This window comes from Acartia tonsa, chromosome 15 (genome assembly GCF_053477335.1).
Source record: "Acartia tonsa isolate MP-2025a chromosome 15, ASM5347733v1, whole genome shotgun sequence".
NCBI lineage: Eukaryota > Metazoa > Arthropoda > Copepoda > Calanoida > Acartiidae > Acartia > Acartia tonsa.
In genome coordinates, this window is record NC_137274.1 from 10,753,068 (window position 1) to 10,767,548 (window position 14,481).

General features: G+C 35.5%; 2 protein-coding genes across 18 annotated transcripts in view; both read left to right on the forward strand.

Moving 5' to 3' along the window:
* Positions 1 to 13,028, forward strand: part of LOC145307313 (uncharacterized) — a 54,023-nt gene extending 40,995 nt beyond the window's left edge. For 2 of the 14 annotated variants that reach the window (XM_080149678.1, XM_080149691.1), the window contains exons 26-28: positions 8,852 to 8,915; positions 9,431 to 10,281; positions 10,449 to 13,028. In XM_080149678.1, coding sequence (XP_080005804.1) covers positions 8,852 to 8,915; positions 9,431 to 9,555 — 189 coding nt within the window. In that variant the 3' untranslated portion in view covers positions 9,556 to 10,281; positions 10,449 to 13,028. Of the gene's footprint in view, positions 1 to 7,755; positions 7,837 to 8,851; positions 8,916 to 9,430; positions 10,282 to 10,448 lie in introns of those variants that run through there. The other 12 variants (XM_080149686.1, XM_080149689.1, XM_080149681.1 and 9 more) reach the window with 12 other exon arrangements.
* Positions 13,026 to 14,481, forward strand: part of LOC145307314 (uncharacterized) — a 28,688-nt gene continuing 27,232 nt past the window's right edge. For 2 of the 4 annotated variants that reach the window (XM_080149694.1, XM_080149696.1), the window contains exon 1: positions 13,026 to 13,066. The gene's annotated coding sequence lies outside the window, so the exon portion shown is untranslated. The remainder of the gene's footprint in view (positions 13,067 to 14,481) is intronic. The other 2 variants (XM_080149697.1, XM_080149695.1) reach the window with 2 other exon arrangements.

A 14,481-nucleotide genomic window follows, 5' to 3' on the forward strand; every position in this document is an offset into this window, starting at 1 on the left:
GTCTGACTGCTATGACTAGAAAAAGTAATTCTCTAAAAATACACATGAACAACCAGAAAAAAGTTTTACGTCTCTATCTGTAACAGGAGCCGAGATAGAGGGGGGGTCTGTCAGGGGGTTAAGTAGGGGTTCAGAAGTTTAACTGCCTGTTTTTGCCGGTTTTGGTGCTGGAAGCGCCAATTTTTTTTTAACTGAGAATAATATCTTAATAAGTTGTAACTATATACAGTGAAAAAAGGGACAAAAAAAGATATTTTTTAGGCCTTTTCAAAAGGCAGTTTTGAAATCCCGTTATTTCAAAAAGAAAATTTAAATGCTTAGAGAATGGCTTGGAAGGTGAATTTAGGTGTTCTGCATATTTCAACTTAAACACATAAGGCCTAAGATATGATATCCCAAAAATCTTTTGTCAAAATAATAGTTTGTCATAAAATTTGGTTTTCTTAGCTTTAAAATTGGCCGCTCTACAGCTGTTTTAATATTTAGCGACTGGCCGCTAAAAAGTGGATAAGGAGCAGTCTGACCGCTATGACTAGAAAAAGCAATTCTCTAAAAATACACATGAACAACCAGAAAAAAGTTTTACATCTCTATCTGTAACAGGAGCCGAGATAGAGGGGGGGTCTGTAAGGGGGTTAAGTAGGGGTTTAGAAGTTTAACTGCCTGTTTTTGCCGTTTTTGTGCTGGAAGCGCCAATTTTTTTATTAACTGAGAATAATATCTTAATAAGTTGTAACTATATACAGTGAAAAAAGGCAGTTTTGAAATCCCGTTATTTCAAAAAAAAAATTAAAATGCTTAGAGAATGGCTTGGAAGGTGAATTTAGGTGTGAAAAATAATTGCTCGTCATAAAAGGGGGGGGTTTTTAATGCAACCATCTCGTAATCAGTGAGCAAATGGCACTTAGAATTCGAATTTCGATCTGAAATTTTGCATGAGTAATCCTTGATAGGTCTATTTTCCCTAAATCGAACAAAAAGTTGGAAAAGTAACGGCTGGCGGCTGGCAGCTCAGCCATTTAGCCGTTTTTTGCCTATTTTTAGGGCAAATTCATCATTAATTACGTAGGAATCAACTTTTTAATACATATTTCTGGTTTAATTCATGTTAAATGATAACAATAACCATTTTTAAAATTTTTAGTACCAGCTGCTAAACGGCTAGAACCGGCTGAAAACGGCTGGGAGCCGCCAAGAGTATAAAGGGTAGATAGGGCTTGTGACATGTCTAGGGGTAGGTTTCTATGGGTGCTGAGCTCAAAAATGCTACTAAAGATAGTGACGACCAATCCATAAGGCAGCTGGGTAACAGCTGCAGCTCAGCTGCGAGCGGCCAAGAGTAGAATGAGTAGATAGGGCTTGTGACGTGTCTAGGGGTAGGTTTTTATAGGTGCTGAGCTCAAAAATGCTAACAAAAATAGTGGAGGCCCATCCACATGGCAGCTGGGTAATGGACGCAGCTCAGCTGGGTAATGGCCGCAGCTCAGACGAGATAGGCCAAGAGTAGAATGAGTACATGAGGCATGTGACGTGTCCAGGATTAGGTTTTTATGGGTGCTGAACTCAAAAATGCTTCTAAAAATAGTTTCGGCCAATCCCTATGGCAGTTAAGTAATAGCTGCTGCTCAGCTGCGAGCGGCTAAGAATAGAATAATTAGATAGGGCTTGTGACGTGTCTAGAGGTAGGTTTCTATGGGTGCTGAGCTCAAAAATGGTACCAAAAATAGTGGCAGCCCATCCATATGGCAGCTGGGTAACGGCCAAAGCTCAGCTGGTAGAGGCCAAGAGTAGAATGAGTACATAGGGCATGTGACATGTCTAGGGGTAGGTTTTCATGGGTGCTGAGCTCAAAATTGCTACCAAAAATAGTGGCGACCCATCCATATGGCAGCTGAGTAACAGCTGCAGCTCAGCTGCGAGTGGCCAAGAGTAGAATGAGTAGATAAGGCTTGTGATGTGTCTAGGGGAAGGTTTTCATGGGTGCTGAGCTCAAAAATGGTACCAAAAACAGTGGCGACCCATCCACATTGCAGCTGGGTAACAGCTGCAGCTCAGCTGCGCGCCACCTAGAGTATAATGAGTAGATAGAGCTTGTGATGTGTCTCGGGGTAGGTTTTTATGGGTGTTGAGCTCAAATATGCTACTAAAAATAGTGGTGACCAATCCATATATGGCAGCTGAGCAACAGCTACAGCTCAGCTAGGAGCGGCCAAGAGTAGAATGAGTAGATAGGGCTTGTGATGTGTCTTAGGGTAGGTTTTTATGAGTGCTGAGCTCAAAATTCTACCAAAAGTAGTGGTGACCCATCCATGTGGCAGCTGGGTAACGGCGGCAGCTCAGCTGGGAGTGGCCGAAAGTAGAATGAGTACATAGGGCTTGTGACGTGTCCAGGGGTAGGTATTTATGAGTGCTGAGCTCAAAAATACTACCAATAATAGTGGCGGCTCATCCATATGGCAGCTGGGTAACAGCTACAGCCCATAAGCCCTATCTACTCATTCTACTCTTAGCCTCCCCCAGCTGAGCTGCAGCCGTTACCCAGCTGCCATATGGATGGGTTGCCACTATTTTTGGGAGCATTTTTGAGCTCAGTACCCATAAAAACTTACCCCAAGACACGTCACAAGCCCTATGTACTCATTTTACTCTTGGCCGCTCCCATCTGAGCTGCAGCTGTTGCTCAGATGCCATATAGATTGGCCGCCACTATTTTTGGTACCATTTTTGAGCTCAGCACCCATTAAAACCTACCCCTAGACACGTCATAAGCCCTATCTACTCATTCTACTCTTGGCCGCTTGCAGCTGAGCAGCAGCTATTACTCAACTGCCACATGGATTGGCCATCACTATTTTTGATAGTATTTTTGAGCTCAGCACCCATAAAAACCTATCTACTCATTCTACTCTTGGCCTCTCACCGCTGAGCTGCGGCCGTTACCCAGCTGCCATATGGATGGACCGCCACTATTTTTGGTAGCATTTTTGAGCTCAGCACCTTTAAAAACCTACCCCTAGACACGTCATAAGCCCCATCTACTCATTCTACTCTTGGCCGCTTGCAGCTGAGCTGCAGCTGTTGCTCAGCTGCCATATGGATGGGTCGCCACTATTTTTGGTAGCATTTTTGAGCTCAGCACCCATGAAAACCTACCCCTAGACACGTCACAAGCCCTATCTACTCATTCTACTCTTGGCCGCTCGCAGCTGAGCTGAAGCTGTTACCCAGCTGCCATATGGATTGGCCGTCACTATTTTTAGTAGTATTTTTGAGCTCAGCACCCATAAAAACCTACCCCTAGACATGTCACAAGCCCTATCTACTCTTCATACTCTTGGCCGCTCCCAGCCGTTTTCAGCCGGTTCTAGCCGTTTAGCAGCTGGTACTAGAAATTTTAAAAATAGTTATTGCTATCATTTGATATGAATTAAACCAAAACTATCTTTTAAAAAGTTGATTCCTACGTAAATAATGATGAATTTGCCCAAAAAATAGGCCAAAAACGGCTAAACGGCTGAGCTGCAGCCGCCAGCCGTTACTTTTCCAACTTTTTGTTCGATTTAGGGAAAATAGACCTACCAAGGATTACCCATGCAAAATTTCAGCTCGAAATTCGAATTCTAAGTGCCATTTGCTCACTGATTACGAGATGGTTGCATTAAAAACCCCCCCCTTTGGTTTTCCTAGGTTTAAAATTGGCCACTCTACAGCTTTTTTAATATTTAGCGGCTGGCTGCTAAAAAGTTGATAAGGAGCAGTCTGACCGCTATGACTAGAAAAAGTAATTTTCTCTAAAAATACACATGAACCAACAGAAAAAAGTTTTACGTCTCTATCTGTAACAGGAGCCGAGATAGAGGGGGGTCTGTTATGGGGTTAAGTAGGGATACAGAAGTTTAACTGCCTGTTTTTGCCGGTTTGGGTGCTGGAAGCGCCAATTTTTTTTTTAACTGAGAATAATATCTTAATAAGTTGTAACTATAAACAGATAAAAATATTATTTTGCACCGCGAACCGATTGGCGGTTTCCAATATTTGTCGTTTTTCGGCGATGGTCAAAAAAGGTATTTTTTTATTATAAAAATAATAGTTTGTCATAAAATTTGGTTTTCTTAGCTTTAAAATTGGCCGCTTTACAGCTGTTTTAATATTTAGCAGCTGGACACTAAAAAGCGGATAAGGAGCGGTCTGACCGCTATGACTAGAAAAATTAATTCTCTAAAAATACACATGAACAACCAGAAAAAAGTTTTACGTCTCTATCTGTAACAGGAGCCGAGATAGAGGGGGGGTCTGTCAGGGGGTTAAGTAGGGGTTCAGAAGTTTAACTGCCTGTTTTTGCCGGTTTTGGTGCTGGAAGCGCCAATTTTTTTTTAACTGAGAATAATATCTTAATAAGTTGTAACTATATACAGTGAAAAAAGGGACAAAAAAAGATATTTTTTAGGCCTTTTCAAAAGGCAGTTTTGAAATCCCGTTATTTCAAAAAGAAAATTTAAATGCTTAGAGAATGGCTTGGAAGGTGAATTTAGGTGTTCTGCATATTTCAACTTAAACACATAAGGCCTAAGATATGATATCCCAAAAATCTTTTGTCAAAATAATAGTTTGTCATAAAATTTGGTTTTCTTAGCTTTAAAATTGGCCGCTCTACAGCTGTTTTAATATTTAGCGACTGGCCGCTAAAAAGTGGATAAGGAGCAGTCTGACCGCTATGACTAGAAAAAGCAATTCTCTAAAAATACACATGAACAACCAGAAAAAAGTTTTACATCTCTATCTGTAACAGGAGCCGAGATAGAGGGGGGGTCTGTAAGGGGGTTAAGTAGGGGTTTAGAAGTTTAACTGCCTGTTTTTGCCGTTTTTGTGCTGGAAGCGCCAATTTTTTTATTAACTGAGAATAATATCTTAATAAGTTGTAACTATATACAGTGAAAAAAGGCAGTTTTGAAATCCCGTTATTTCAAAAAAAAAATTAAAATGCTTAGAGAATGGCTTGGAAGGTGAATTTAGGTGTTCTGCATATTTCAACTTAAACACATAAGGCCTAAGATATGATATCCAAAAAATCTTTTGTCAAAGTCTACTCTACAACTAGCGCTGGCGATTTCATTTTTCACAGGTATAAAATGCATGATTTTAGAAAACTGACTGGCGCTAGGTCTAGAGTAGACTTGGACAAAAGATTTTTTGGATATAATATCTTTGGCCTTATGTGTTTAAATTGAAATATGCAGAAGATCTGAAAACCTGCACATTACTGAGATATTGTTAAAACCGCCGTGCTACCGTTATCTGTTGATATTTTACATGCCTGGCGCTAGGTCGCCAGTAGAGATAGAGAGCTGAAATTTTGTACATATATTTCTAGGCCCCTAAAGTAACTTTTTAGGTTAGCAGAAGATTGAAATTCGAAAAAGGGTATTTTCATGAAAAGATCTAGTGTATAATATAAAGTTATTGATTAAAATTAAAAGATTTGACCAGGGATTTTTCTTAAAAAATGAGTTTTTCATTTTTATTTTCAACTTCGTTGCATGTTATATATGGCAAAAACTTTTTTGTCATAAATACAACTTTAGATAGCATTTACTAGTTAATAGAACTTCAAACTTTTTATACAACAAAATACACATAACAACAAAGAATGACCAATAAAATATTTAGTATAGTACTTAGAGTAGTGATTTTTTATGTGTCTTAGTAGAATATATTAGGCATTGGATAGATATGATTGTGATAAAGAATTTTAACATTGACCTGAACAATTTTTTTTTATTTGACAATATCTAAAAAAGTTAGTGATTTGCAACATAAATTACATGACAATGGTCTTTATATATATATATATATGTTGTATGGTTAGTTGGTATTTCCGCGTGAGATAATGTGTATATTTTAAGTAAACCGGACGGTTTTCTTTATTTTTTTTTTTAAAAGAATCTATAGAAAACCTGTCCTAGAATGAACCGGACGTTATTTTTTATGTTTTTTAAGTAACTTGTCCCAAGGGGAACCCCTGTTCAATTTTTATATAACTCTTGTGAAATATGTGGAAAAAGATTCTCTGATATTTGTGTTTTGGCTATACATATTTGGAAAAAAATAGACCATTCTCATGTAATTTATGTGGCAAATCACTTTAACTTATTTCGATAATGTCAAATAAAAAAAGTTTGGTCTGGTCAATGTTAAAAATTCTTTAACATATAATCATATCTATCCAATGCCTAATATATTCTACTAAGACATATAAAAGTTCACTACTCTAAGTACCTTAACTCTTTAAATACACTTCGTAGAACTATCCCTTTACGTATAATTTTGTCAAAACTTACAAATTCATATTTTTATATTAAGTTCTGATACTTTACAAGATTTAATGTTCGGTTGTCATACCGTTTTAGAGCTTCGCTTTTATGGATGTTTTCATCCATGTTAGTATTAAAGCTCAAGGGAAGGTAGGGGACATTGTGCTGTTTATTACACTAGTCCTCAAAGTCTTATAATAACATTTTATTAATTGTTTGTCTGACAACCTTGGGGACTTTTATTGAATTTTGATTGGTTGGTTCATTTGGTTGAGTGATGAAACGTTTCAACCACTAATTGTAATCTACAGAAGGGGTATTTTTTTCAATCATCATTTGGGAAGTTCCTCAATTTATCAGCCATTGTCTTATCCCTTTAGATCCCTGATCAAAGTTACTCTACAATTTACTTTGTCCGTTCGTCCGATTGTCCGACATGTCTATATTCATGGATCTAAAGGGATAAGACAATGGCCGATAAATTAATGTACATCCCCAATGATGAGACACAAATTACAACTAGTGGTTGAATCGTTTAGACACTCAACTAAATGAACCAAAGAATCAAAATTTAATTAAAGTCCCCAAGGTTGTTAGGTCAACGATTAAGGAAACGTTGTTATAAAACCTTGGGGACTAGTGCAATAAACAGCCCAATGTCCCCCTCCTTCCCTGCTAAAATTTACTTTGTTTGTCCGGTTGTCCGCTAGTCTGTAATGCTATGGTAGAAATACACTAGTCCCAAAAATTTTATAATAACGTTTTCATATTCGTTGGCTTAACAAGTTTGTGGACATTAGTGAATTTTGATTCTTTGGTTCATTAAACTGAGTGTTCAAACGTAGTAACAATCAATTTTAAAACAGAAGGGGTAATTATGTGTATCATAATTGGGAATGTACATCAATTTATCGGCCATTGTCTTATCACTTTATTTCGGCTGCTAATTGGGGTATACAGTTCAGCTAAAATTTTCAGAGAATCTTATGCGCATCTTGTCTAAACATTGTTTTTTTTCGTCTGTCAGTCGTTCATGATTCAAGAGACAAAAATATTAATTATTTTTAAAAGAGAGAGGTAGGTTTCTGGTAAAATCCGTAAAGGTTATGTGTTATAAGTTAAAAACAGTAGGTAGTAGAACGATAAAAAAATATTTTGTCTATAGTTCTTTTCAATAAGAAATACACATATTTAGTGAATATTATTGTTCTACTACTAATTTTTAAGCCTTAAAACACACACCTTTACGGATTCTACCAGAAACCTAGCCCTCTCTTTATTGTATCATGGAGCTGGACTACCCACTCTATATCTAACTATGTTATTGTATCTAGGCTAAACATGGAGCTGGACTACCCACTCTATATCTAACTATGTTATTGTATCTAGGCTAAACATGGAGCTGGACTACCCACTCTATATCTAACTATGTTATTGTATCTAGGCTAAACATGGAACTGGACTACCCACTGGAACTGTATATCTAACTATGTTATTGTATCTAGGCTAAGCATGAAACTGGACTTCCCACTGGAACTGTATATCTAACTATGTTATTGTATCTAGGCTAAACATGGAACTGGACTACCCACTGGAACTGTATATCTAACTATGTTATTGTATCTAGGCTAAGCATGGAACTGGACTTCCCCTGGAACTGTATATCTAACTATGTTATTGTATCTAGGCTAAACATGGAACTGGACTTCCCACTGGAACTGTATATCTAACTATGTTATTGTATCTAGGCTAAACATGGAACTGGACTACCCACTGGAACTGTATATCTAACTATGTTATTGTATCTAGGCTAAGCATGGAACTGGACTTCCCACTGGAACTGTATATCTAACTATGTTATTGTATCTAGGCTAAACATGGAACTGGACTACTCACTGGAACTGTATATCTATCTATGTTATTGTATCTAGGCTAAACATGGAACTGGACTAACCACTGGAACTGTATATCTATCTATGTTATTGTATCTAGGCTAAACATGGAACTGGACTACCCACTGGAACTGTATATCTAACTATGTTATTGTATCTAGGCTAAGCATGGAACTGGACTTCCCACTGGAACTGTATATCTATCTATGTTATTGTATCATCTAGGCTAAACATGGAACTGGACTACCCACTGGAACTGTATATCTATCTATGTTATTGTATCTAGGCTAAACATGGAACTGGACTACCCACTGGAACTGTATATCTATCTATGTTATTGTATCTAGGCTAAACATGGAACTGGACTACCCACTCTATATCTAACTATGTTATTGTATCTAGGCTAAGCATGGAACTGGACTACCCACTGGAACTGTATATCTAACTATGTTATTGTATCTAGGCTAAACATGGAACTGGACTACCCACTGGAACTGTATATCTATCTATGTTATTGTATCTAGGCTAAACTAGTAAACATGGAACTGGACTACCCAATGGAACTGTATATCTATCTATGTTATTGTATCTAGGCTAAACATGGAACTGGACTACCCACTCTATATCTATCTATGTTATTGTATTTAGGCTAAACATGGAACTGGACTACCCACTGGAACTGTATTAAAAGTTGGGGCTGTTGTGCGACCAAAGGAAATGTTTTGTTCTGATTTTTTAGTCAATCAAAAAGGGTGGGGGGGGGGGAGGGGGGAGGAAGAACTACATTTTAAATCGAGAATTTAAATTAGGTAGTTAACACACAATATCTTATCCTTATAAACTTAAGGGGCAAAACTATTTTTGTAAAAAAAACAACTTTCATGGAAGTTCCCCTTTAATAATATTCTGCATGGGATACCCTGCTAAAGGGGGGGAGGGGGGGCATAAAAAAATATGTAGAGGTGGGAAAATGAAGAAATAATACCTAGTCCTGAAACTTTTTTCTATTTTTACCTCTCCTTGGAGGAAAAAAACAAGAAAAATATTAAAATTATTATTAAAAAAATATTAAAATAAAAAGTACTGAAAACATTTTTTCATGTTTTCGCCCTTCCTTAGAGGGAAAAAAATAAAATATTTATTAGCAGGGGTAAAAAAAAATCTTAAGCAGAATATACCTACACCATTAAATGATATAAAAAAAAACTTGACAAAACTGCGCGCCGCAGGTTTCTGACCCGACAGCCGGGCAGGCCAGCCGTCCGTCTGCCCCGAAGAAGAACAAAGTTCCGCCAATGATGCAGAAGGCCAAGTCCATGATGAAGGGAATGTCCAGGTTTGGCCGCAGATGAACAGCTGATTTGCTTGGTGAAATCAGCTGATTTTTTCCTAATCACGTGATCAACAGCTGATCAAAACCTGTTTGTAAATCAACAGCTGATTGTGAATAATAAAACAGCTGATTTTTGTCTGTGGTGGACACCTCCCTCACCCTTCCCATATTTTCTCGATCAACCCCTGGTGAAGCCTCCCAAGAATAGTCTTTGGTTGTTACAGTTTTTTTTTCAGAGTTTTCAGTGAAATCAGCTGATTTTTTCCCAATCATTTGATCAACAGCTGATCAAAACCTGTTTATAATATCAACAGCTGATTGTGAATACTAAAACAGCTGATTTAAACCACATCACATGGTTGACATTTGATTCTAATAAAAACATATGATCTACAGCGGTTCAAAACCTGTTTCTGATATCAACAGCTGATCAAAAGCGTATTATGTGATAAAAAGCTGTTATAATCAGCTGATTGTTAATATTTAAACAGCTGAATTAAACCTCATCATTTGACCAACAGCTGATTTTGAACAATAAACAGCTGATTTCAACTTTATCATGTGAATAACAGCTGATAGTGAATTTTAAAACAGCTGAATCATAACTGATCACGTAATAGAACTATGATTTTAAATTTCTTATCAAATCTCAAACAGCTGATTTAAACTATTTTATATTTTTGCATGTAATTAACAGCTGTTAAACAGCTGAACTGTAAAAACTATATTGGTGCTTTCACATAGAGTTCTATGGTTAACATTGATAAACATCACCAGCCACCATATTTAAGATAGAAAATAAGTAGGGAGTTATTTTTTTCCAGTATTACTTTGGGTCAGGTTAGGTTAGGTCATATCGGGAACATGTTAGCCCCACAGGGGACCAAGGGGTGTCTCATTATTGTTCAATAGATACTTTGTATGAAATCACCAAAAAATTAATCTATTACCCAGTTATTAATTTGTATAGTTTTTTTTTTCTTCATATTTTAATAGAATTATTATTATACACAAAGCCTTAAATCTTATATTATTAATTTTTTTTTATTATTTTTCTGTCATGAACTGAACAAAAACTGAAAACAAGAAAATTTGGCTAAAAAATGGTATTTGCATGTACATTAATAATCTTCAATCAATAAAAAGGTTCATTTTTTCGCGTATTTTCTAAAAAGTTTTGTGTTATCGCTAATTCAAATGCGCTTATTAAGTCAAAGTGTTCCTAATCATAACAATATATGAAATGGTCCATAATTAGCAACAGTTTGACTTAATAAGAGCATTTGACTACAACCCAACTCCAAACTTTACGGAATTGTGCAAAAATTACTTTCTTTGATAAAGAAATGATACTAGATATACATACATAAACACATTCTGTTACTTTTTAAATATAAAGACCTTAGTAGGAAGGAGTGGGGGTAAGTAAGGCGACACTTAAGTAGCTATTTAACGCATCATATTATAGACAAGTTTTAACCGCGGAAATTAAAATAAAAAATTTTAAGACTAAAACTAGTTTTTGTCAGCCCCGATGGCCAAAGGACCGGTTTAACAAAACTGGTATCCATATTATGACTTATCGTTTTAATATTCGTAGAAAATTGTTAACAATACGATGCTATACATTATTGTTCAGTATTGCTGAGAACCGGTTCTAATCCAGCGAATTTCAATCGGTTTCAAATCCATAATGGAAAATTATTACCTCAACTTGTTTTGTTACAAAAGCGTGCACAGGAAATTGAGAAGGGAGGGGGGGGGGGGGGGTTAAATTGCACATGGTATTATAAATTATATATGTACCCAAAGTTAGCAAAAGTGTCCAATCTTTTCATTAAATAATCTGGTATAGTCCCTTTTGTGGCAACGCACCTCAATGGGCGATTCTTCATATTTTTCACAGTAGCTTTTCTCCTATTTCTAGCCCCTGCGAGGGGCTCTAACCCTGTGGGGTCAATTGCCTAACCCAAGTTAAAATACGACGAATCGCCCCTTAAAGGGCGTTGCCACGAAGGGGACTATTCCCAAATAATCTATGATCTGAACCTACAAATTGGATTGTTTTGTTTATTGTCCATTGTCTTATCCCTTAAGATCCCTGCCCCCCCCCCCTCCCCCCCTGAAATGCATAATCGTGATTAATTAACAAATATCCTAGTGATTAAGTCTTGGTGATAAAAATTATTTTTAATTAGCGCAGCAACTCTATATTTAGCATAGTAGGGAGGGAGGGGACATTGGGCTGTTTAATACTCTAGTCTCCAAAGTTTTATGAATAACATTATTATTTGTTAGCTTAAAAACTTTGGGGGCTTATTTGGTTTGGTGGTTCATTAAGTTGAGTGTCCAAACTTATCAACCACTAGTTGTAATTTAAGGAAGGGGTAATTTTGTGTATTATCATTGGGGAGGTACATTGACTTATCGGCCATTGTCTTATCGGTATTTTCCTCTTAGTATTATTTTTAGCGATTTCGAAATTTTGGCTCGTTTTTACACTCAACTTAAACCAACCAATCAAAAGTCCCCAAAGTTTTTAAGCAAATGAATAAGAAAACGTTATTTTAGGACTTTAGGGTCTAGTGTAATAAACAGCCCATTGTCCCCTCTCTATACATAATAGTTAGTTGTTCTATTTCCAGTTATAAGATTGTAAACTGTTTTAGCTGCGATACTTATGGACTTAATTTTTGTTTTTTAAAAGTATTTTTGTTATAAATATAAGTCAATAAAAATAACTATTTTTTACCCTCCCCCCCCCCAGGAAGAAATGGGGGTCTTATTTTTAAGCCAAAGCCTGAAATTTTTATTATTATATATTTTGATTCAATAATTATCTTAATTCTCTTAAATTAAAGAGATATTTTTCCAGCTTTGAAACCGACTTATAACCGCTAGATTAGAACCAGTTCTCAGCCATACTTAAAAGTCATGTATAGCATCCTTTTTTAGAAAATTTTTTCACAAATACTAAGATGGAAAATCATAATATTGTAACCAGTTTTTAAAATAAAAGGCCTTAAAAGATAAATAATAGTTATTTATCGCATCGTATTCTAAACAGCTTTTTGGGGATATTAAGATGAAAAATTATAAGATTAAAACTGATTTGTAAGCCTGCGAGGGGCCGAAGAAGTCCCGGTCTAACAAAACTGGTATTGATCTTAAGATTTTTACTTTAATATTTGTAGAAAATTGTCTAGAATACAATAAGATAAATGAGTTTTCAATTTGGTTTAAAGCCGGTTCTAATCTAGCGGATATTAATCGGTTTTATAGCGTTAATGGAAAAAAAACTTCCTTTATATGGCAGAACTGATACTAGAATAATAATTAAAAAAAAAACACTGTTTTATATTAAAATGTAAATCAATTTATATTTTGTAAAAAATAATAAAAATTTAGTTTTTCATCATTAAATTCTGAATTACTTCTTAGTTATTATATCTATAAAATAAAAACTATTTTAATAATAAATTTTTTTTCAGATGGTTTTAAAATGTCACAAAATGTTTTTTTTAACAAAGGTATCCTATTGATGTTTTTAAAAACGAAGCTTTTCTATAATTAGGGTCGGTCAGTCCGTCTGTACGTCTGAGATGGATAGCTTTTTTCCGTTAATTTAGAATTATTCTATCAATTTCAAACTTTGTATGATGATTCCTGTAGTATTTAGGTACAAGTTAGAAAGCGTAGCAACTCTATATTAATTACCAGAATGTCCGTACGTCCATTTTAAACATGTTGATTTTTTACCATCAAATTTTTATGTGATCTAATTATCCGATTGTTCTGATTTTTTGTTAAATGATTCCTGGGACAACAAAGTATAATATTATAAGCAAAACAACTGTATATTTATAATAAAGTCCTAAAAATGTAAGTATGTCCATAAACATTATCCTGTAACAAGAAGTTTTGCAACAAAACTCACAATTTTGCTTTTACTCTTATTCATTTATATGTATTCTGATTATTCAGTTCTGACACTCTATAAGCGTTAATTTCAGTTTGTCCTACCGATTCAGAGCTTCGCTTTTGTGGATGTTGTCATCCTTGTTTAAAGCAACGCTCTTCTATAATTAGTTTATGTTCGTCCGTAATGGTTAGCTCTTTTGCTTAATTTAGACCTGCTAAAATTGTCGCACTGCTTGCAATTTTGCTTAGTGAATCCTTTAACAGTTAGGTATGATTTAGAAAGCGTAGAAACTCTGCAGGGGATAATTATCGGCTATTGTCTTATCCCTTTAGATCCCTGCTTCTTATTACTCAATCATAAATTAGTAGAGTATGGCAGGTGTCCTTTTTTATTATTTTAAGTGAAGCTTTTTTTTAATCAGGGTCGGTCCGTCCGCCCGGAGCAGTTAGCTCTTTTCGTTAATTTAGACAGGTTAGAATTGTCCTATTGTTTTCAAACTTTACTTTGCATGATGATTCTTATAACAGTTAGGTAAATTTATGACATGTTAATTTTATCTTTTTTGACAACAATTTTTCATGTCATGTAAATATCCTATTCATCTGATTTTTGGGATACTGATTCCTAAGATAATATAGTACGATGTTATAAGCGAAGCATCTCTATAATCAAGTCCTAAAAATGTAAGTAGGTCCCTAAATACACCCCTGATCATGGACTGTATGGTTTTCTGCGTCCCTAGTATTAGAAAATTTCAAAAAAACTACAAATTGGACAACTCTCTATAAACCCCATAAAATGGTGGTTTTTAGTCATTTCTCAGGCTAGGAACAAGATATTTTCAGGGCGACCACTGCATACTATAAATACTATATAGGATGAATTTGAATACTATATCATACTATATGACCAAAAATTACTATATATACTATATAATTTTACCTTTATTTGACCAAAATTTACTATATATACTATATGATATTACATTTATTTTATATATAAAAAAAACGGATATTGTCAGTT